Below are 22,917 nucleotides of genomic sequence, written 5' to 3' on the forward strand. Positions count from 1 at the left end.
GCCGAAGGCCACCCGCCTCCTCGCCAGTTCCACAGTTAAGTCCTGGTAAATATGTACACCAGCTCCAGCCCCGCACCTCCCGCTTCTGCTTCGCCCAACTCAGAACCCTCTCCTTCAAATGGTACCTGCGGAACCAAACAATCACTGCTCTTGGCGGCTCATTCGTCTTTGGTTTAGGCCTCAACGACTGATGAGCCCGGTCCAGTTCATACCGGGGGGGGGGGGGGGATGATCTTCTCCCGCCCCCACCAACATCTTAGCAAAGTACTCCACTGACTTCAGGCCCTCCACTCCCTTGGGCAGGCCCACGATCCTCAAATTCTGCCGCCTCGATGTATTTTCCAAATCCTCCAATTTTGCTCGCAGCCCTTACATTGGCCTCAACCACCCTCTGCAGCTCCTCCCCATCAAGGTGAGCTGATCGCTGTGCTGCGACATGGCTTACTCCACTCCCTTCCTTTTCTCACCCTGCACCCCCGCACCTCGGCCGTTGCCGAGGGCAATTGCTTCCTCCACCAACATCTTCAACGCCACCATCATCTCCTTCCTCAACACCTCCATGTGCTTTGCGAACTGCTTCTCCAATTCCAAAGCCATCACCTCGGTCATCTTTTCTGCTGTAAGAAGTGCGGCCCCACCCAGCGACCCAGCTCCACCATCTTGCCAGCTCCCGGGCTGGCCCTTTCAATCGACGGCAAACCCTCACTCCCTGCCTTTTTCAGGGTGGCTTTCTTCTGGCCTTCCTACACTGGATTATCAAATAATTGCCCCTCGGACCGGGCATTATATTCCAAATAAAACAAGCCTCGAGCAGGAGCCACACAACGTGCGACTTCCCCCTATATGCTGCCACCGGAAGTCCTTTGCCATTTATTATATAACACTTCTCTGAACTGAATTAATGTTTTGCCCATGTGACCAGTCCATGGATATATTCCTCCCGTTTACATCTTTCTTCCTCATTATCAACCACGCAAGTAATTTTCAGGTCACCTGCAAACTTCTTAATCATGTCCCCCACATCAAAGTCTAAATGAATTACATACACCTTCCAATTACAAAAATGGTCAACTATAACCCTTTGCGTCTCGTCACTGAGCCAATTTTGGATCCAACTTGCCACTTTTCCTTGATCCCGTGGGCATTTAATTTTCTGACCATAGTCATCTGAAGATAAAATTTGCAGGAGTTGGAGGTTTGGTGAAAGAGAAGACGAACTGTGAGCATGGATTCAGGATATCAAAATCTACACCATGCTCAATTGCTCCACCCTAGATGTACTGCTGGGGACAATGATGGGATGAAGAAAGTGTTTTCTGTCACAATGGAAGTGTGGCTGGTGGTGGTTCAGAAGGTCAGCAGCAGGAACACTTTGTCATGCTCCTGGGTTCAGATCAAGAAATGCTTTAATAACTTAAGCAGGTCAGGAAAAGTGTACACAGCCGCACACTAATTTCATGCTGTGCTCATCATCACCACCACCTCACACACAATCTGCCGCGTCAAGCCATCACATTACACTCAATTAATTTGCAATTTGTATGCTTCTCATACTATGCATTTCCTCACATCCCCATCTGTTCACTCACCTACATCCTTATGCAATTTGATGGCTCCCCCTGACGCTCACCCTCTCCAAAAGCATTATATCTAATTGGACTCCTACGTCTGCCCTTTGCTTAGGAAAAGAATACAAAACATGATCTCAGTAGGGAGTGAAATATGTTCATCTTCAGAATGAGAACTGTAAGGGTACTTATTGTTTATTCCCTTATTTCTCCTTACTATGATTTTGCTGTTACATTTTTGATCCATGGATGATTTATGGACAGGTGTCTTTAAGGCAACTTATATCTTTAATTCAAGCAGAAGTAAGCAGTGGCCTGTGCCTTTAATTCAAACAGAAGATTCCAGAGGGCTGTGCTGTTTTAGACTGGTGATTGCAGACTGGCCAGTATCAGTGATGACTCAGTTTGATTGATGGGGCCAATGAATTAGCCCAAAAGGCTGTGCACTGCCCAGTAATAGATAGCGATTAGACATTATCCCACTGGACTGTTTTCAGAGTCATGAGGTTCCAGTTTAGTTTCACTTTTGATTCTGAAACCTGGGTGAAAGGTTCTAACTAACTCTCTCCAAAACGATCCAACAAATTATCTCCGTAAAACGACTGTGTGGGCTGGATCTCTCTCCAGCAAGTCTGGGTGGCATTCTCTTGAGACTGCAGAGGCTTGAAGTCAAACCACGAGCTGAAAAACAAGGTTTGATGTGAAATAAAGTGTCCCTGCAGAAAGATATAGGCCTGAATGTGAACCTCAAGCTGAATGCCCAGTTTGATAAGAAATAAAAAGTGTCTCTCCAGAAAGCTTGCTTCTTGTAAATACGGTATTTTCTAACCTGCAGGGACCCCGAATGAATGATTCTGCAAAGAAGACCATTACCAGCTGTAAACCAGAGACTTTGATCAATAAGCTTATTGCGAGGAAAGCATGCTAAAAAAACACCATTTGTTGCAAAGACTCTTATCTTTTGGCTTACATCCTCATCAATTGTACCCCTTTCCACCCCCCTCTGTTTGTCTGTCTTGTGTCTGTGGGTGGAGGGTGGGACAATTAAAGTGGGTAGTAGGTTGTTAAAGTGCTGTAGATAGTTAAAGTGCTTGTTGTTATCCAGTATTTGCAATATGCGATGCTGCATATTTCATGATAGTTCTTGATATAAATAAACAGTAATTGTGTTTCAACTTACAAACATGGGGACTGTAAATATTGGGCAGCCAAGGGCCAAAGACATCGGGAATTTTTATAAGAATTATTGGTTAAATTGTTTGTATTGGGCCTCTGGGCCCTTGGGGGCAGAAATTGACCACGCATTTGCCCAGGTGATGTAACAGAAGTTCTTATCTCGCCAAAACTAATTCATATCTTTTTTTTACATTTTAGAGTACCCAATTCATTTTTTCCAATTAAGGGGCAATTGTTTTAGTATGTCCAATCCACCTACCCTAAACATCTTTAGGTTGTGGGGGTGAAATCCACACAAACACGGGGAGAATGTGCAAACTCCACACGGACGGTGACCCAGGGCCGGGATCGAACCTGGGACCTTGGCGCCGTGAGGCAGCACTGCTAACCACTGTGCCACCATGCTGCCCTCTAATTCACATTTTCGATCTCAGACATGACCTTCAAGTATACAGCAGGTGTCCATGGACCTTGTGGAAAATGCATCCTCAGGAAAGATTATTCACTTAAGAGGGCGCACCGTCACAGAACTCATGCTTACTATGCACCAGCTCAGAGGCATCTGAGACCAGTCAGATAGATCATTGGACTTTCACTTCTGAAGTAAGCACGAGCACACACTGGTGATAGGGGCAGCTATGGAAACTCAGTATTAGAGGGTGAAAATCTGTCCAAGCATTCTCAGCACGCCATATGCTGTACCGTTGCGGCTTTGGTGAAAGGGCTATTCACAGAGGAGGATCAGAGAACATGAAGTTAATTCCAAACACACTGCCAATTGTAGAAAATAGAGCAGCCTGCTTTAAGCATAAGTGGGATGATGTCGCAGGCCATTACAACAGCTGATCATGACTGATCTGTGACCTATCTCCCTATATCTTCCTTTGCCCAATTTCCCTCAAGATCTTTGGACAAAGTATTTATAAATCAAAATTGATCTATCAATTTGTGGAAGAAAGTTCCAAACTTCTACCAACTTTTGCAGATAGAAGTGTTTCTTAATTTCATTCTGCTAAGATATGGCTCTAATTTTTAGACTGGTCGTGTAAAAGAAAATGCTCAAAAGTACTAAACAGACACTTCCTCAACCATGGCATTGAAACAGTTGAGAGTACTAAATGTTTATATAGGTATTTCCATGAGTTACAAACAGCCTCTTTAGTAGCTGTTGTAATCTCATTTTGCTTTCCATGGTCCCAAAAACCCATAGATTCAACATGAAAAAGTGTTTGTAATATCACTCAAATTAATCAATGCCCATAGGCATTGGCAACCCGTCTCTCTGACGGGGTTGAACACAACTAACCTCAGACTCCAGAGTTAAACAAGGAAACTGGGAGTTTGGACATTGCTTCTCAAATACTCACATTTTTGCCAAATCCCTCATTCACTCCTTCAAGTCCTTCCAATACTTCTAATCTGCTACCTCACGCCAGACGATAAAGGACCATATCATTTAAATAACAGTGAAGTTGATGATAATAACTACGAGTGCTTACCATTCTCTGTATTTTCCCATAAGAATTTTCTGACTCTTCGTTTAAACTGTAGAATGGTAGCATCATCTGGCACTTCGTGCCCAACAGTGTATAGTTTTTGATATTGCACACTTTTAGGCAAATCCTAAATGAAACAACAATTACAGGTAAAAGGTTAACTATCTAATTTCAGTGAAGGCCATAATTAATGTTTTCTGTTTCATTGGGTCTATTTTATACCTTCTCGGTATAGTAGCGAGTTGTATACGTCAAGTCAATAATTAATCCAAGTTCCTCATTCTGCTCTTTGATTTTAGCTATTAGGTCTTTTGGAGAAAATTTCTGATTAGCTGTAAGCCTTTGACTTATTGCCTGCAAAGAGAAGATGTAACAGATTTTGTTATTTATGCTTTGAATTTTGTAGAGAATCAGATGCACGTTTTGTTCAACAGAGGCAGCACTCAATCTAGTTCTAAGAACTGAAGTGGGGCAAGGAGGTAAACTAAATGGAAGGATCATCTGAAGAAGAACTAACAAAGTAGGTTTAATGTATAATTAAATTACAAGGAGAGGGCACAACAATAAAAGGTACTCAACTGAAAATCAAGATAACAAGGGAACAAGCCCAAATAAATTGGTAAAAAAATATTAGAAAAGAATGTGGACAAACATTCAAGGAGATATTTATCAAACAAACTAGAAATAAGTAAAAGGCTCCTTGGATGAAATAAATCATTAAAATAGAAATTTAGGGCTGCTTTCACAAAAGAAAGTCAATTAGAGTACAGAAAATATAGAGGGACTTCCGGTGGCAGCATGTAGGTAGAGGTGGCACGTAAGGTGGCTCCTGCTTGAGGTATTGGTTCTTGGACTTTTATGCCCCGTTTCAGGGGTAATTTTTGAATGAGCTAGTGTGGGAAGATATAAGGAATGTGCAAGATGTCGAAGACCCAGAAGGGCAGCACTGGAAAGAAGGGGGCAAGCGAAAGTCCGCCGCCGAGCGAGTTGGTGAGTCCGGCAGGAAGAAAGATGACGCAGATTGGGTCGCTGGGTGAAGCCGCTCCCCCTCACCAGTAGAAACTCTGACCGAGGTGATGGCGGGGGAATTCGAGGGGCAGTTCGCCATGCGCATGGAGATACTGCGGAGGGAGAAGATTGCCAGGTAAGGGCGGCAGTGTTGAAGACATCGGTCAAGGTGCGGAAGCAAGGAGAGGAGCTGAAGGGGTTGGAGGAGGCTCTGTGGCAGCAGTGACCAATTCCCCTCGATGGGGGAGGAGCTGCGGAGTGTGGCAGAGGCCAACAAAGGGCTCAGAGATAAGTTGGAGGACCTGGAGAACAGGTCAAGGTGGCAAAATTGTGGGTCCGCTTGAGGGAGTAGAGGGCTCAAGGTTGATCGTGTACCTTGCTAAGATGCTGGCAGAGCTGGTGGGGGAGGGGGAAGAACTCTCCTGATAAGAGCTGGACAGGGCACATCAGTCGCTCAGGCCAAAATCGGAAGCAAATGAGCCAACAAGGGTGGTCATAATCTGCTTCCATAAATTCCATGTCCTGAGTTGGGCAAGGCAGAGGCGAGATTCAAGGTGGGAAGGTGTTGGCATACGAATATAACAAGACTTGACGGGTGGAGTTGGCGAGTGCATTCAGACGGGTGAAGGTGGCACTGTACAGCAATGGTGTGAGGTTTGGAGTGGTCTACCCTGTGAAGTTGAGAGTGACGTACAACTGAAGGATTTCTATTTCAGGACGGTGGAGGCGTTTGTGAAGGCCGAACCACTGGGACTGAAACGAGAGATGGTATTGGGGTTGAGGGGATGGGGACAGTGCATTGTCTTTTACCTCTCTTTTTCTCGGTTTCTTGTTCAGCATTTGATGGAGGGGTTGCATGATTTTTCTTTGAATGGGGGAGTATATTTTACCTTTGCTTATAGCTGTTTACAAAAGTATTGGGTTTATGCCTTTTTTCTGGGAGAACGGATTTGCACTGTTTTTTGGGGGCCGGGGACTTTACACTAGCAAACAAACGTTTGTTAGTGAACGGGAGTGTGGTGGGGGTCGTTGGAACCAGGTTGAACAGGTTTCGATGGGCCTAGGATGTGTGAAAAGTGGGGGGAAGGGATAGATACCGCGAGACCTGTTTGCTAGGGGAAGTGGATGGGGAGGGGGACCAGTTCAACTGTAACATGGGTGGGGCGGGTCAGGCCAGATCCCGAGGTTGTGGTGATGGCGGAAAGGAGGGGGTGAGAGAGCCCTGAACCCTGGTTAGAATAGTGGCGAAGAATGTGAGGGAGTTAGGGGGTCCAGTGAAGAGATAAGAGTTTTCACATATTTGAAGAGTTTAATTCTGATGTGGTGATGCTGCAGGAGACCCATTTGAGGGTGAAGGATCAGGTGAGGCTTAGGGAGGGTTGGGTGAGTTAGATACGGTATTGGTGGCAAGAGGGTGAAGTTTTAGATGGAGAAGGTGGTGGCTGTTCAGGGGGGCAGGTAAATGATACTGACTGGTACGCTAGAGGGGAGGTTGCTGCCACTGGCAAGCGTACATGACCCCAACTGGGACAATGGAGAGTTTGTGAAGAGGGTGCTGGGTACCATCCCCGATTTGGATACCCAGGAGTTGATAGTAGGGGGGGGGGAGAAACAAAAACGTTGGCTAGGCTCATGAGGGAGATGGGAGGAGTGAACCCATGGAGATTCTTGCATCCGAGGGAGAGGGAGTATTCGTTTTTCTCCCCGGTACACAAGGTGTATTCGAGGATTGACATTTTGTGATGGGGAAGGCGCTATTGGCTGGGGTTAAGAGATCGGAGTACTCAGCAATCGGGATTTCAGATCACACTCCGCAGTGGATGGACGTTCCGGCTTGGGTCACTGTCTGTGTGGAGTCTGTACGTTCTCTCTGTCATTGTGGGGTTTCGTCCGGGTGTTCTGGTTTGCTCCCACAGTTCAAAGATGTGCGAGTTAGGTGGATTGGCTAAATTGCCCCGTAGTGTCCAAAAGTTAGGTGAGGTTGCTGGTTACGGGGATAGGGTGGAGGTGTGGCTTTAGATAGGGTGCTCTTTCAGAAGCCGGTGTAGACTCGATTGGCCAAATGGCCTCCTTCTGCACTGTAAATTCTATGGCATGGTTTTGGTGAAAGGGGTAACCCAGAGACTGGGATGGAGAATGGATGTGTTAGCAGAGCGGAGCTTCTGTGACAAGATTGGGATGGTGATCGATGAGTATGTAGAGTTTTATTGCAGGGGGCGGTCTCCTGGTCCATGGTTGTGGGGGGGCTTTCAAGGCGATAGTGAGGGGGAAGGTGCTTTTGTTCAAGGCTAAGATGGATAGGGAGGAGAGAGTGGAACACCAAAGACTGATAGAGATTTTGGAGGTGGGTGGGAGGTATCATAGAAGTAACAGTACAGGAGGCTATTCAGCCCATCGAGACTGCACCGGTGGGGCGAGCCCGGGTCTCCTGGCAAAAGAGGAAGGAGTTGCAAGCGGGGTTCGACCTATTGCCCATGGGGAGAGTGGTGCATCAGCTGAGAAGGCCGAATGGGGCTGTGTACGAGTATGGGAGAAGGCATGACGTATACGGGCCGGTCAGCTCCAGATAGAAACCACGGCGAGGAAAATAGTTCGGGTACAGGATAAGGCGGGGAAGTTGGTGGTGACTCCGGAGTAGATTAATAATGTATTTGAGGAATTTTATAGGGACCTGTATAGGCCAGAGCCACAGGAGGAGCGGGGGATGAGGGAATTCTTGGATGGGCTGGAGTATCTGAGGTTGGGAGAGGAAGAAAGGGTAGGGTTGGAGGAGCCGTGGGGGAGCAGGAGGTGATGGGGGTAATTGCAAGGATGCAGGCAGGGAAGGAGGCCAGATGGGTTCCCAGTCAAATTTCTAAGTCACGAAAGACAAGTTGGCGCCATTGATGGTGGGAATGTTTGAGGATGCAATGGGTAGGGGTGTCTTGCTGCAATCGATGGTGCAAGCCTCCATCTCGTTGTTGTTAAAGAAGGACAAGGAACCGGTGGAGTATGGGTCGGAGAGGCCCACATCTCTGCTGAATATCGATGCCAAGATACTGGTAAAGGTGTTGGTGTTAAGGCTGGAAGGGTGTCTCCCGAAGGTGATTGGGGAGGACCAGACGGGGTTCATGAAGAGAAGACAGTTATTCTCGAATGTGGTCCTTTCTCCGGCAGAGGGGAGATGGAGGTGGTGGTGATGCAGGATGTGGAGAAGGCATTTGATCGGGTAGAGTGGAATTATTTGACTGCGGTACGGGAGAGATTTGGGATTGGTGGTGTGGGTGCAGCTGCTGTATAAGGAGCTGATGCAAATTTCGGGTATTTCACACTACACCAGGGTATGAGGCAGTGATGTCCCATGTCCCCCCCTTCTGTTTGCATTGGCTAGAGCCCTTGGCTATTGCGCGGAGGAGCTCAGGGTAGTGGAACATAGTATGTACCGAGATGTCATGATCTGCTGTTGTATATTTTGAAACCGAGCACGGTCTCCCTGTGTCTGCGTGGGTTTCCTCCAGTATAATAGAGCTGCTCCAGAGATTCGGGGTATAAATTGAGTTTAGGGAAAAGCGAATACTTTATGGTCTCCCCACCGGGAGTTGGAGCGGGGGTGGCAGGGCAGGGGGCTTCCATTCTGCCTGGTAGCAACTCACTTTAGGTATTTGCAGGTGGCCCGGACTGGGCAGGGCTTCGGAGGTTTAATTTCACTAGTTTGGTGGGGAGGCCAAAGGCCAATTTGCGGAGGTGGGACAATCTCCCCTTGTTGTTGGCAGGACGGGTGCAGGCAGTTAAAATGAATGTTTTACTACGATTTCTGTTTTTGTTCCAATGTGCTGGTCTTTTTGCCCAAGTCCTTCTTCAGGGCGGTGCACTGTGTTTTGTGTATGTGTGTGTGTGTGTGTGTGTGTGTGTGTGTGTGTGTAGAAGTGTGTGTGTAGAAATGTGTGTGGGGAAATGTGTGTGCGGAAGGTGGCCAGGATTAGGGGGGTGGTACTGGAGACGGGATGGAAAGTGAGCGGCGGGGGGACTAGGCCTCCCAATCCTGCTGTGTTACTATTGGACAGCGAATGGAGGGAAGGTGCGGCGCTGCAGCAAGGAGGGGGGGGGGGCTCTGTGGTTAAAGATGGAGGTGGGCTGTTGTTGGGGATCACTATTGTGGGCGCCGGCAATCGTGCCGTTCCCAATGGCCCCAGGAAAGTACTCAGTGTATCCAGTGGTGGTGGCCACGTTGAAGATTTGGAGGCAGTTTAAACAGCACTTTAAGCTTGGGTCCGGGTTGGGAGAATCACGAGTTTGAGCGGGGCAATTAAGGAAATGAAGGATTTGTTCCTTGGGGGGAGATTTGTGAGTTTAGAGGAGCTGGGAGAGAAGTATGGGTTGGCATGTGGGGGGTTTAAGTATATGCGCTGGATTTTGCAAGAAAGTTTCCCTGACCTTCACAATAATGCTGGCCTCCTCGTTGCTGGAGGCGGCGGGGGTTGGGGGAGTCATCTCGGCGATCTATGGGAGGAATCTGGAGGAGGATAGGGTGTCCATGGAGGGGATTAAGATGAAGTGGGAGGAGAGTTGGGGGTGGCGCTGGAAGAAGGACTAGTGGTGGGACGTGCTGTGGAGAGCGAATGCCTTGACTTGGTGTGTGAGGTTGGGCCGGATACAGCTGAAGGTAGTGTACAGGGCGCAGCTCACAAAGTCAAAGATGAGCCAGCTGCTCAAGGAGATGGAGGAAGTCTGTAAGCGAAGTGGGAGGAGCCCCGTGAACCATGATCATATGCTTGGTCCTGCTCGAAGTTGGATAGCTTTTGGAGAACGTTGGTCAGTACAATTTTGGGGGTCTTACATGTGGATGAACCGAGTCCAATCTCCTATAATATAATCTTTATTAGTGTCACAAGTAGGCTTACATCACACTGCAATGATGTTACTGTGAAAATCCCCTAGTCGCCACACTCTGGTGCCTGTTCGAGTACACAGAGAGAATTCGGAATGTCCAATTCCCCTAATAGTATGGCTTTAGGGACTTGGGGGGAGGAAACTGGAGCACCCGGAGGAAACCCACGCAGACATGGGGAGAACGTGCAGACAGTGACCCAAGCCGGGAACTGGGTCCCTGGAAGCCATATTCGGGGTATCGGACCGGCCCGAGATGCAGGCGGTGTGGGGGCAGATGTCTCAAGCCTTCCCCTTACTGATCGCTCATAGGTGGGTCTTGTTGGGGTGGAGGTCAGCTTCTCCACCCTGTGCCTCAGTGTGGCGGGGTACCTGCTGGGGTTTTTGACCCTGGAAAAGGTGAAGTTTGAGCTGAAGGGGGTGAAGGAGGGATTCATTCACCATGCACTTTTGGGAGTTGGTTACCGTTGACTGCCGGGCCCGGGGGGGGGAGGGGGTGCTTTTGTTTGATTGGGCATGTTTTTATATTGTGAAAATGTTGAAAACATGTTGAATAAAATAATTTTTTTTTTAAAAAAAGGAAATATAGAGGAGGAAATTAAATATTAGAAACAGCAAGACAGGATTTGGAGAATGATTTGTCAGATAAAGGATTTTACATACAAAGTGTAAAAGATATCTAAATAAAAAGAGTAGAGATGAAAGGGAATCTCCTCATGGAAAGTGAAGGAATGACAGAGGAAGGGTTACAACAGATGATAAATGCAGAGAATTGAGAGGGTAATGCATATTTCAGGAAAGGAAATATACACTAAACAACAACATGAGACAAATAAGCAGAAAGACTTAGGGGTTCAGATAATCATACATTTAAGATTGGGAAAGTAAGTTGATAGACCTATTAAAAATATGCCATCCCTGGCATTATAAAACAGAGCGAGAGAATACAAGGGTTATGCTAAACTCATTGGCTGGGCTGCCTTTTGAATACAATATACAATTTTGCATAATCACTTGGACAAGCCAACATAAACTTCATCCAGATGGAAGGGGAGAAAGCTCAGAGGTAGAAATAGTTTTAAACATTTCCAATAAATTGATCCAGATATTAATTAATTATACATCACTACCACAATAATATTCTTGGCCAAAGAAAAAAGGAAAATGAATTCTATTGGAGGTAGGGAAAGAAATAGATAAACAGGTATATAGTCATGTTTGCTAATTTACTTTTAAGCCATATTTTAATATTTAGAATACAAAAATATGTTTACCCCTTTCAAAGGAACTTTGAAAGCAACAAATCTAGTTCTTGGTATACGTTTCCCGACAGGTATAATGCCTCGCCACCTAGTTTAAATAGATGGAGAAAAACATTGTAAGTTATGATATAATTATATGTTTGTCATAAATTTACAACAAATAGGAACTAAATTTACCAAACATTTAAGACCAGACTGGTTAGACATCTGAATATGGTTCTTTTATAAAAATTCAATCTCTGCCTACAAAACATGGGGCGGGATTCACCAGTCCCCTAGCCATGTTTCTCAGCCATTCACAAGTCCTTCCGCTTGATTTCCCATTGAAGACACCCATTCTGCTAGAAAACCCACGGGCAGGGCGCACTGTCGATGGGAAAAGAGAATCCCAATGGCCGGAGAATTCTGGCCAATAGCAGACTTTAATCTTAGCCGAGTGCAATCATAGGTCTGAAATTAGACCGTGATATAAATAGTAAATTGTATTTGTACTATATGAAACCGTAAATTTGAACTTGTGGAATCAGAATACATAATTCTTACTCAAAATGTAATTAGCAGTCCTATACGTAGGCACATAACATTTTAATTTAGTTTCCCGTATGAAATATTACAACGGTTCAGAGCATGAATTATGGACTAAATTAATTTTTTTGTCGTCTCAGATAAGTAAATTACATTCTGCAATTGCACATCAAACCTCAATTGACAAAGTAATGCATCTTTATTTCAAATAAAAACATGAAATGTTGGGAATACTGCAGGCAGGCAACATCTGTGGAGGGAAAAAAATGTTGGGGCAACCTTGACATGAAAGGTTAACTCTGTTCATCAAACAAAGTATAGGCGAGCACAGATTCTCAGTTTGGGACCTAGATTTTAAATGAACAATGTGCACCGTTGCGCGACTTCCGGTGATGATGACGTGCTGAGCAGTCGCATAGTAGGTGGCTCTCCTTCAGTGGATCCGACAAACAGCCACGTTTCAATGTAACGTGTTAAAAAGACACAGCAATCCAGTCCTCAACCTTAATAAGACAAAGAAAGGAAGAAAGCAAGAGACCAGAAGCGAAAATGCCCAAAGGAAACCAAGCTAGTGGCAGAACAGACACCAAGAGCAGAAGGGGCCAGGGGCAAACGCACTCTGACGAGCCAACTGGCGCACGAGCGGAAGTTGCGCCGAAATGAAAAGAGCAGGACAAGCAGGAGCAAATACCCCCGTACGAGGAGGGAACTGGAAGGCACCATTCGCCGAGGCATTGAGGGAGCACCAGAAGGAAATAAAAGCAGAGGTGAAAGCAGACATGGAAGCTGCGATGAAGGCAGCTGTGAACAAGACCCTGGCCAAAATACAGTTCGCCCTGAGCAGAGCAGAGAAGAGACTGGAGGCCCAGGAGGCGATCATTAAAGTGTTGGAAAAGGCCGCATCTGACGAGCGATCAGATCACGGCATTGGAAAAGGAGGTGGCGAGGCTAGTCACGACGCAGGGGAACCTGAAGGGCAAAGTGGACGACCAAGAGAATCGCTCCAGGAGGCAAAATGTACGATTGCGACCACACAACATGGCTGGGGGAGCAAACAGGAATAGGACCGGAGAAAGAGAGACAAAAGAGGGGTAAACGAGGGGGGGCGGAATTCAGGGCTAGAACAAGAGCAGTAATAAGGCTACAAAGGGCCACAACCAGGGGCTTGGAACAAGGAAGCACTGCAAGCAACCATCCAGTATGGTCTCTGGGCGAAGGGAGACCCCAGAGTGCAGGGGCCTAACACGTGGCGGACGCAGAGTGGGCGGCCACACTGGGTGCACCCTCGACAAAGGGAGACCCCAGTGCAGGGGCAGATCCACATGTCGGATCAACGTTGGCGGCCATGTTGGGTGCCCCCTGGACAAAGTGAAGCCCAGAGTACAGGGGCACGTCCACCAGGTAAGTATGGATAATCCAACAGGAGCGGGGGGACAGATAGTCACCTGGAACGCAAGGAGACTCAACGGCCCAGTGAAAAGATCCAGAGTCTTCACCCACCTAAGAAACATGAAAGCCGACATAGTATTCCTCCAAGAGATGCACCTGAGAGCAGGACCAACTGCGGGTAAGAAAGGGTTGGGTGGGACAGACCTACCATTCCCGGTACTGGATGAGAGCCAGAGGAGTGGCAACACTGATCAGCAAGACGATGATGCTTAGGGCGGCGAAGACGGTTACGGACCCAGGGGAACGGTACGTCATGGTCAGCGGGGCCCTGATAGTACGCGTTAACGTGTACGGGCCAACTGGGACGACTCAAAATTCATTTTAAAAATCCCCGACATAGCGACGCACCGACTAATCATGGGTGGGAACTTCAATTGTGTACAGGACTCATTGACTGACAGATCAAACCCCAAAACAAGGAAGACCTCAAACATGGCAAAGGAACTCGGGTCGTTTTATGGAACAGATGGGGGTGGTGGACCCCTGGAGGTTCGCTCCACATTATATGGACGTGAGGTTGGAGACGGGCAGGGCCCAATGCCCCACATGGAGGTTGGACACTGCCCTACTAGCCGACAAGGCTTTCAACGTAAGGGTATCACAGGCCATAGCGGAGTATACAGAGAATAACCAAAACGGGGAGATCTCACCCTCCACGCTTTGGGAATCGCTAAAGACCGTAATTAGAGGGGAAATTATCACTTTCAAAGCGCAAAAATATAGGGACGAAAGGACCTAGGCAGCAACTGGTTGACTCCATACTGGAGGTGGACCGTGAATACTCCGAGGCCCTGACGTAGAGCTGCTGGCAGATAGGAAGAAGCTACAAAGGGACTTTAATCTGCTCTCCACTAGGACAACAGTGCGCCAACTACGCCAGGCACGAGGGACCCTATACGAACACGGAGACAAAGCCAGCCGCCTGCTGGCACACCAGCTGAGAAAGCAGGTCGCCACCAGAGAAATTGCACAAATCAGGGACAACAGAGCAAATTAGAAACAGACCCAGAAAAGATCAACAAAACCTTCAAGGCCTTCTACCAAGGGCTGGACACCTCTGAACCCCCAGCAGGGGAGTCGGGGATGAAATGGTTCATGCCAGTCGTGGGAGAGGCTTGGAAAACGAGGCTTGGAAGCACCATTAGCACTGGGTCACGAAAAGTCATTGGCAAATAGGGTTAAGGAAAATCCCAAGGCTTTCTACACGTACATAAAAAGCAAGAGGGTAGCCAGGGAAAGGGTTGGCCCACTGAAGGATAGGCAAGGGAATCTATGTGTGGAGCCAGAGGAAATGGGCGAGGTACTAAATGAATACTTTGCATCAGTATTCACCAAAGAGAAGGAATTGGTGGATGTGGAGTCTGGAGAAAAGGGTGTAGATAGCCTGGGTCACACCGAGATCCAAAAAGACGAGGTGTTGGGCGTCTTGAAAAATATTAAGGTAGATCAGTCCCCAGGGCCTGATGGGATCTACCCCAGAATACTGAAGGAGGCTAGAGAGGAAATTGCTGAGGCCTTGACAGAAATCTTTGGATCCTTGCTGTCTTCAGGTGATGTCCCGGAGGACTGGAGAATAGCCAATATTGTTCCTTTGTTTAAGAAGGGTAGCAAGGATAATCCAGGGAACTACAGGCCGGTGAGCTTTATGCCAGTGGTAGGGAAATTACTGGAGGGAATTCTTTGAGAGGCTTTAGAGAGGTTGCAGAAGAGATTTACCGGAGAGTTGCCTGGTTAAGAGGGCATTAGCTATGAGGAGTAGTTGAATGAACTTGGTTTGTTCTCACTGGAACGACGGAGGTTGAGGGGCAACCTGATAGGTCTACAAAATTACGAGGGGCATAGACAGAGTGGATACTCAGAGGCTTTCCCCCAGGGTAGAGGGGTCAATTACCAGGGGGCATAGGTTGAAGGTGCGAGGGGCAAGGTTTAGAGGAGAATACGAGGCAAGTTTTTTTTTTTTTTTTTTTACTACAGAGGGTAGTGGGTGCCTGGATCTCGCTGCCGGAGGAGGTGGTGGAAGCAGGGACGATAGTGACATTTAAGGGGCATCTGGACAAATATATGAATAGGATGGGAATAGAGGGAAACGGACCCAGAAAGTGTAGAAGATTTGAGTTTAGACGGGCAGCATGGTCGGCACGGGCTTGGAGGGCCGAAGGGCTTGTTCCTGTGCTGTACTTTTCTTTGTTCTTTGTGTGAGATCATGGACAGTATTAGCTCCATGCAAGTCGGGAAGGTGCCAGGATCAGATGGGTTCCCGGCCGACTTCTATAAAGAATTTGCGACAGCACTGGCCCTGCACCTGCGGGAGATGTTCACAGACTCGTTGGCTAGAGGCACACTTGTTAGACATTTAACTGCTGTTGTATAAACAGTCAAAGGTTCTGCTCCTTTTCTCAAACATCTTTATTTCACTTCAACAGACTCTGCACAAAACTCTCTCATCACATCGCCTGACACAAAGGCCACCTGAAGCCCCTTTACATATCAGTGTCAATTATTAGATACTTTACATAAATGAGACAACTAATTGGAATGTCTCTTAACCCATTACTTAACAGTCTCCCCTTCCTTGGAGAAAAAATATTAGGTGAAAACAAAATTACAAGAAAATAAAAAAAAAACCACACGCAATGTCCCGTTTCCCCCCCCATTTTTTTGAAGAAAAAAAACAGTCACAGAAACATTAACAATATCCAAAACTTTGTGAACTCACCCCTCTTTTTGTAAAATAGTCTGACAATTGATAGCTACTGTCAACCCATTTAATTTTTGCTATTTCCCCTCTGTCCAACATCCACTTAAAACTTGCCTATCCTTAACCTTTTTTTCACTTTTGTAGTGTACATTTTCCCACAGGGATTTATTGTCAATGTGACATTCAATAGGTATATTACCCAAATCCCCTAATCCCAAAATTTCTGTCAATATCCGAGATATATAAAAGGCCATACCCACCGCCTCTACAAGGCTTAACATCTCAGCAGCCAAAGTGCTTTTGACCACTCTCCTTATTTTCTTTGTTTCCCACAAAAGAGGGCAACATTTACCATTGTTCCCCAAAAGGAAAATTATAAAACCTCCTGCGTTTGAAACCCCATCATATAAATTTGCATAGGACGCATCACTATAAACTAGGAGTTTCAAGTGCCTAAGGTCACCTAAAACAGGGAAAATACACGCTTGCATTTTTAGTTTGAGCAACGCTTTATTTGCTCTTATTAGGTCTTCCACTTTGGGATCATTCATTTTTGTATTCAACTCTAAGACATCAAAACTCACGTCCGGTCACGTCTGTCTACCTAACCAATTCAGTTGCCCAATTAAACTTCGCAGTTGCTCTTTTTCTATCTTTGAAACCATTGCGTCTTTTTGTGAAACCCGGCCACGACCAATTGCTATTGGGCTGATGCTTTCCAAATAAGATTGCTGACGTAAAGTTGCCCCAAATTTAGTCTGTCCGATTTCCAGTCCAATATATTTAAATGCACCGGAAACCTGACTTCCAACCCTGAATTCTGTCCTCAAACCAGAGATTACAATAGCTTCAAAATCACTAGTCCCACCCCACAAGAAAAATGGACATGCATCATAAAGATGCCAGAAAGGTTTCCTTTATAGTGCCAGTAAAACATTGCCAGATCTGCTTTTAACTGGTAACAGCCGAACTTTAACAAAACTGACCTTACCGAAAAGTACCAGACTCTCGACCAGGCATTGTCAAACTCGGGGGCGCGAAGGTTGGCCGGTTGGTAAAAATGGGTCCCCGGAAATAAGTTTGAAAAACACTGCTCTAGACACATCATTTAATCCAGATACACATTGTTCAACTTCCAGAGTACCCCTTCTTTGTGATTTGCCTCTTTAGGAGGACGGAGAAAAATGTCTCTCTGGAGCTGATGCCCCTACAAAAGGCAGCTTTCATATCTATATATTTGCATTCCCATACCTTTGTGGCTAATAGAGCCAAGATCATCTTTAAAATAACCTTTCCTGCCATAGGTGAATCTACCCTTAAATCCTGATTGTCTAAGTTTTCTTCAAATCCCCTTACCACAAGCCTGGCCTTTGCCTTATAAGTTCCATCTGGAAGAACCTTTTCCGTGCAAATCCATCTGTGGGATAGAGCTCTTTGTCCCCTATCCGGTACTTCCGTGTATACCCCAAGTTCACTCCAACTATGCAGTTCTTGCTGTTTGGCATTTTTGATAACTTTTTCATCTAATTTATTGGAAGCCACCAAAATCTCACGTGCATGTGGGCTTCTACTCCTATTAGTATTCGTAGTCTTACTAGTGTTCCGAGACCTTGATAAACTACGTCCCCTCTCCCGCCTGGTATCTCGTTCTGTACTGCTACTGCTTAATCGTTCCCTTCTGCTGTGGGATGTCCTTTCAATAGTTCTCGACCTTTTCCTGCGGACCTGTTCACTATCCGATGTACTATCTGAGCTGGCACTGCGTTTCTGTGCCCTCCATTTTTGAACTTCGTTTTCCCAATCCATTGTCTTGACTCTCTCCCCTGAATGCTGTACATTCAACCAATGTTTATACTTTCCAGTGGCCTTCCCTGCTCATAACAGTTGCATCCTTCCATTGACTGGACCCTTCTGGCAAGTATGTCACTTTTGTACCAACTTTTGGCAGATGTCCTTTCGGAAAAATGGCCTGTTCGAATTCCTCAGAAGTGTTGCGTTCCTCTAGAGAAACCCTGTCGATATCAGATAACTGGTCCTCATAGTTCTGTAACACGTGCGTACCAGATGACCCTGCTTCCTCGTCATGTCTGTCTGCTCTGTCTAAATTTGAAAATTTGTAGTCTGTACCCATTATCCTTGATGAATGTACCCTCACAGTTTGATTGCCATGTTGCAAAATAATTGTTTTGCCATCTATGCCTATGATCTTCCCTGGGCCTTTCCGTTCATTAAAATTCTCTCTCTTATAGTATACTATGTCTCCTTGCTGAAAAACGATATTTGATGGCCGTGCATTATGACTTAAAAAGTTCTGCGAATTCTTTCCGAGACTTCTGCTTCTAAAAAAGCTTTTCTACTGCTATGTAATGCATTTAAATGCTCAGCAAAGGCAGAGCTAATTGTAGTCCTTTCCCAAGCTGGAGGCTGGTCATCCAAAATGGACGGAATTTTAGGATTTCTACCAAACACTAATTGATAGGGACTGTAACCCCCAACCATCTGCAATGAATTTTTTGCATGTACCGCCCATGCTAAAGCTGAATTTAGCTTGCAATTCGGTCTATCTGCCAACATTTTCCAGAGCATGTCATGGAATACAGCATGGTTTCTTTCACAGGTCCCATTATTAAATGGGCTTTCCACAGCCGTATTCATAACTGTGATATTCACGTTTTCACACATATCCCTGAACTCACCATTAGCAAATTCTCCCCATTGTCCGTAAGGAATTTTGCCGGTGGGCCCATTCCTGTCCCTATCCATTTTTAAACAATTTGATCCAGAATTACTCTCTTTTCTTTACTTCATACAATCGTTGATTGACTAAATCTGGTTGCTAAATCTACAAAATAAAATATATTATTGGCTTTATCCCAGATCTTAAGGTCCATGGCCACAATGTCGTTAAAATCCCAGGCTAAGCTCAGAAATGGGAGGCACTGCATAAGCTTAATCTATCCCAGTTGGTGGAGCAAATGGAAGGGGACTTTCAGAGATGGGACATGCTCCCGTTGTCACTGGCGGGGAGGGTACAGACCGTGAAAATGACGGTCCTCCACAGATTTCGGTTTGTCTTTCAGTGCCTCTCCACCTTCATCCCCAAGGCCTTTTTCAAGCGGGCTAACAAGATCATCTTGGGCTTTGTATGGGCGAACAAAACCCCGCGGGTGAAGAAAATGTGGTTGGAGCATAGTCGAGGGGAGAGGGAGGGGGGGGGTTTGGCGCTGCCGAACTTCTGCAACTGCTACTGGGCGGCTAACATCGTCATGATTTGGAAGTGGGTAATGGGGAGGGGTCAGCACGGGAGCAGTTGGAGGCGGCGTCTTGTAAAGGCACCAGTCTGGGGGCATTGATAGCGGCACCTCTGCCGTTCTCGCCGGCCCTGTACTCCACAAGTCCGGTGGTAGTGGTGGCTCTGAGGGCAATGTGGGAGGCATAAGAAGGTGGAGGGTGCATCGGTCTGGACCCCGATTTGTAACAACCACAGGTTTGCACCGGCACGATGGATGGCGGGTTCCAGAGCTGGCAGAGGGCAGGAATTAGAAGGATGGGGGATCTATTTATAGACAGGAGCTTTCCCAGCTTGAAGGCGCTGGAGGATAAATTTAAACTACCGCTAGGGAATTGTCTTAGATATTTGCAAGTGCGAGAATTCCTGAGAAAGCAGGTGCCGGCTTTTCTGCTGCTGCCGCCACGGGGGATACAGGATAGGGTAGTATCCGGTACCTGGGTGGGGGGAGGGGAAAGTGTTGGATATCTACCACAAGCTGTTGGAGGTGGAGGAAACTCCGGTGGACGAGCTTAAGGGAAGTGGGAGGACGAGCTAGGTGGAAAGTTAGAGGCAGATCTATGGGCTGATGCCCTAAGCAGGGTCAATTCCTCCTCTTCATGTGCCAGGCTTAGCCTAATACAATTTAAGGTGGTCCACCAGGCACATATGACGGCGGTGAGGATGAGCAAGTTTTTCGGGGTAGAAGATAGATGTGTGAGGTGTGCGGGAACCCCAGCAAACCATGTCCACATGTTCTGGGCATGCCCAAAGCTCAGAGGGTTTTGGCAGGGGTTTGCAAAGGTAACGTCCACGGTGCTAGGAACTCGGGTGGTGCTGAGTCCAGAGGTAGCAATCTTTGGAGTGTCAGAAGATCTGGGAGTTCAGAGAGTGAAAGAGGCCTATGTCCTGTCCTTTGCCTCCCTAGTAGCCCGGAGACGGATCCTTTTAATGTGGAGGGACTCCAAGCCCCCTGTGTCGAGACCTGGGTTAGTGACATGGCTGGGTTTCTCAGTCTTGAGAAAATAAAGTTTGCCTTCTCTCGGAGGTGGCAGCCGTTCGTCGACTTTCTCAGGGAAAATTTAAATGTCAGCAGAAGCAGTATTCCAAGGGGGGAGGGGGGGCAGCGGATAGGTGTCAGATGGTTGTGGTGTGTGAAGATGGGGTCGGGCGGGGAAATGTTTATTTTACCATGTCAATGCTACCGTTTTTGTTCTGGTTATAAAAATTTGCAAATACTTTAATAAAAAAATATATTTTTTAAAAATCCCTGGCCAAAGGTGGGGTTACCATCGGTCGTGCTGGTGTCCTTCTATACTTCCTACAAACTTCACAGCGGTCACTAACCTGTTCTATCAGTTTAGTATACTCTTCAGCCCTTACCCTGCATCCTTTAATAAATTTTTCAGCCTCCGAGGAGACAGATGCGCAAATTGCCTATGCAGTTTTAATACAACAAGTTTTTTATCAGCTAAAGTCCCATTTTCAACTGCCATTAACACATCCTTAACAACTCTACTTGAAATATTATTTGTCAGCAATGGAATACAATAGTGTCCCGACTGTGTAAATTGTAAGTCCACCGTCTTTCCAAAAACTGTTGCCGTATCCTGTTCCATATCTCGTTTCATGTGTGCTTTCTTCATCTACGGTCTGCTCAGAAGCAAAGGTATCTCACTTGATACAACATCCGTGCTAATGAAATGATTCACTCCGGCAATATTGCAAGGAATCACCACTCTTTTCAGCGACTTCAGGAGTATTATCATCCCCAAACCTGAAACTTGTGGAACTTTCAAATTCCTTAACCTTGTTACGATTTTCAGCATTCAAGGAGTCCAGATAACATTTTAACCAGTCAATTCCACACACAGTAGATATGCAGCCACTGTCCAATACAGCACAATTGAAAGATTCTGCAACCAACACTCTCATTACCGGCGTAAAACTGCTTGTTAATAGGACAATGCCTTCTTTCTGGTCACTATCTTTTTCCTCTTCTGACTCTTCCGTGTCATGTGTCGCTTCAAACACTCTATCATAACAAGTTGGACAGTTGAAAGCATAATGGTATTGAGTCACATTGAAAACATCGATTTATCATGCCCCGTGAATTTCTGGGGTTCATCTTCCTATTGTAGGTTCTAACTGGGTTTCGGTCTTCATAATTTCCAGGTCCCAATCGCCTTCTATAGTCTTGGAATCTGTTCGTAGCAGTACAATTTCGCCATCCTGTTAGTAGTGTATCTTCCATATTCTGCTTTATTGCAGGCTGACTTATTTGGGTCATTAGAGCCATCGGAATCGAATGTTTCCCTAGAAACTTTTTTAAAGCTTCTGTCATCTGATCAAATAAGGTATCCTTATCCGCAAACTGAACTCCTGTCAAAACCAGGAGCTTATCCATGTTGCTCACTCTAGCAGTCAAGTAATTTAAAGGCCAACACAGACTGGAAATTCCAGGTTGTGTTTCTGCAGCCTTCTAGATAGTCTGCCAAATTCCATTATATTGTCTCCAATGGAGAAATCCTCTATTTTCTGTAACCTATCAAAATCCGACCATGCTCCATATGCACTTAATAAGTCATCCTTTTTATAAATCTTATCCATATAACCTAAGAGTCTGCAGACCTTCTTCGGAGTCTAACTCTTCCAATTCCAGCTCAGAAAACACTTTGCTCGGATTTTACTGTCATTAGGTAGAGAAAGAGCCAATGCCATACCTTGTTTTCTCTTTCCCAAGGCAGTTATCTTAGTTCACATAACTACTGCACTGTTCCATTGGTCGTAAGATCCCCTTTCAGAAAATAAGGGGGGGTAATCCAGCCATCTTTATCCTAGGTTCAGACATATATCTTCTTTTTTTTTCTTCTCACTCACTCCTTGGTTTGGTCTGGAAAAGTTGTATCTTTCAACCCTTCACATTTGCACAACAACCATCCTCTGCTACCATTTGTTAGACGTTTAGCTGCTGTTGTATAAAGAGTCAAAGGTTCTGCTCCTTTTCTCAAACACCTTTATTTCACTTTAACACTCTGCACAACTCTCTCATCACATAACCTAACACAAAGGCCACCTGAAGATCCTTTACACATCAGTGTCAATTATTAGATACTTAACATAAGAGACATTTCAATTAGTTGTCTCATTTAACACATTACTTAACACACTGCCACCTACACTAGCACAGGCCTCAGTCTCGCCAATACCCAAGAAAGACAAAGACCCAACGGAATGTGGGTCGTACAGACCCATCTCACTGAGAAACGCAGACCCCATAATATTGGCCAAAATCCTCACTAAAAGGCTGGAAGACTGTGTACCAGAGGTGGTCGCAGAGGGCCAGACGTGCTTTGTCAAAGGTAGACAGCTAACCTCGAACATCAGGCGCCTGCTGAACATAATAATAACCACATCTGGGAAGAGAACACCAAAGGTGATCGTCTCCCTGGACGCAGAAAAGGCCTTCGACAGATTTGAGTGGAAGCGCCTCCTAGAGGTACTGGGGCGGTTTGGGCTCGGAACAGGGTTCACCTCCTGGGTAAAGCTCCTATACAATGCTCCCAGGTCGAGCGTACCGACAAACAACACCAACTCCCAG

The 22,917-nt window shown here is 46.2% G+C and overlaps 1 protein-coding gene and 1 long non-coding RNA gene across 5 annotated transcripts in view; one reads left to right on the forward strand and one right to left on the reverse strand.

The window, feature by feature from the left end:
• Positions 1–2,751, forward strand: part of LOC140393087 (uncharacterized) — a 77,607-nt gene extending 74,856 nt beyond the window's left edge. For both annotated transcript variants that reach the window (XR_011935486.1, XR_011935487.1), the window contains one exon: positions 2,404–2,751. This is a non-coding gene — a long non-coding RNA (uncharacterized lncRNA). The remainder of the gene's footprint in view (positions 1–2,403) is intronic.
• LOC140393086 (RNA/RNP complex-1-interacting phosphatase-like) overlaps positions 1–22,917 on the reverse strand; it is a 90,264-nt gene that overhangs the window by 28,021 nt on the left and 39,326 nt on the right. For all 3 annotated transcript variants that reach the window (XM_072479097.1, XM_072479099.1, XM_072479096.1), the window contains 3 exons: positions 11,389–11,464; positions 4,463–4,594; positions 4,244–4,367 (listed from right to left, as the gene is read on the reverse strand). In XM_072479097.1, coding sequence (XP_072335198.1) covers positions 4,244–4,367; positions 4,463–4,594; positions 11,389–11,464 — 332 coding nt within the window. The remainder of the gene's footprint in view (positions 1–4,243; positions 4,368–4,462; positions 4,595–11,388; positions 11,465–22,917) is intronic.

This window comes from Scyliorhinus torazame, chromosome 16 (genome assembly GCF_047496885.1).
Source record: "Scyliorhinus torazame isolate Kashiwa2021f chromosome 16, sScyTor2.1, whole genome shotgun sequence".
In the NCBI taxonomy this organism is placed as follows: domain Eukaryota; kingdom Metazoa; phylum Chordata; class Chondrichthyes; order Carcharhiniformes; family Scyliorhinidae; genus Scyliorhinus; species Scyliorhinus torazame.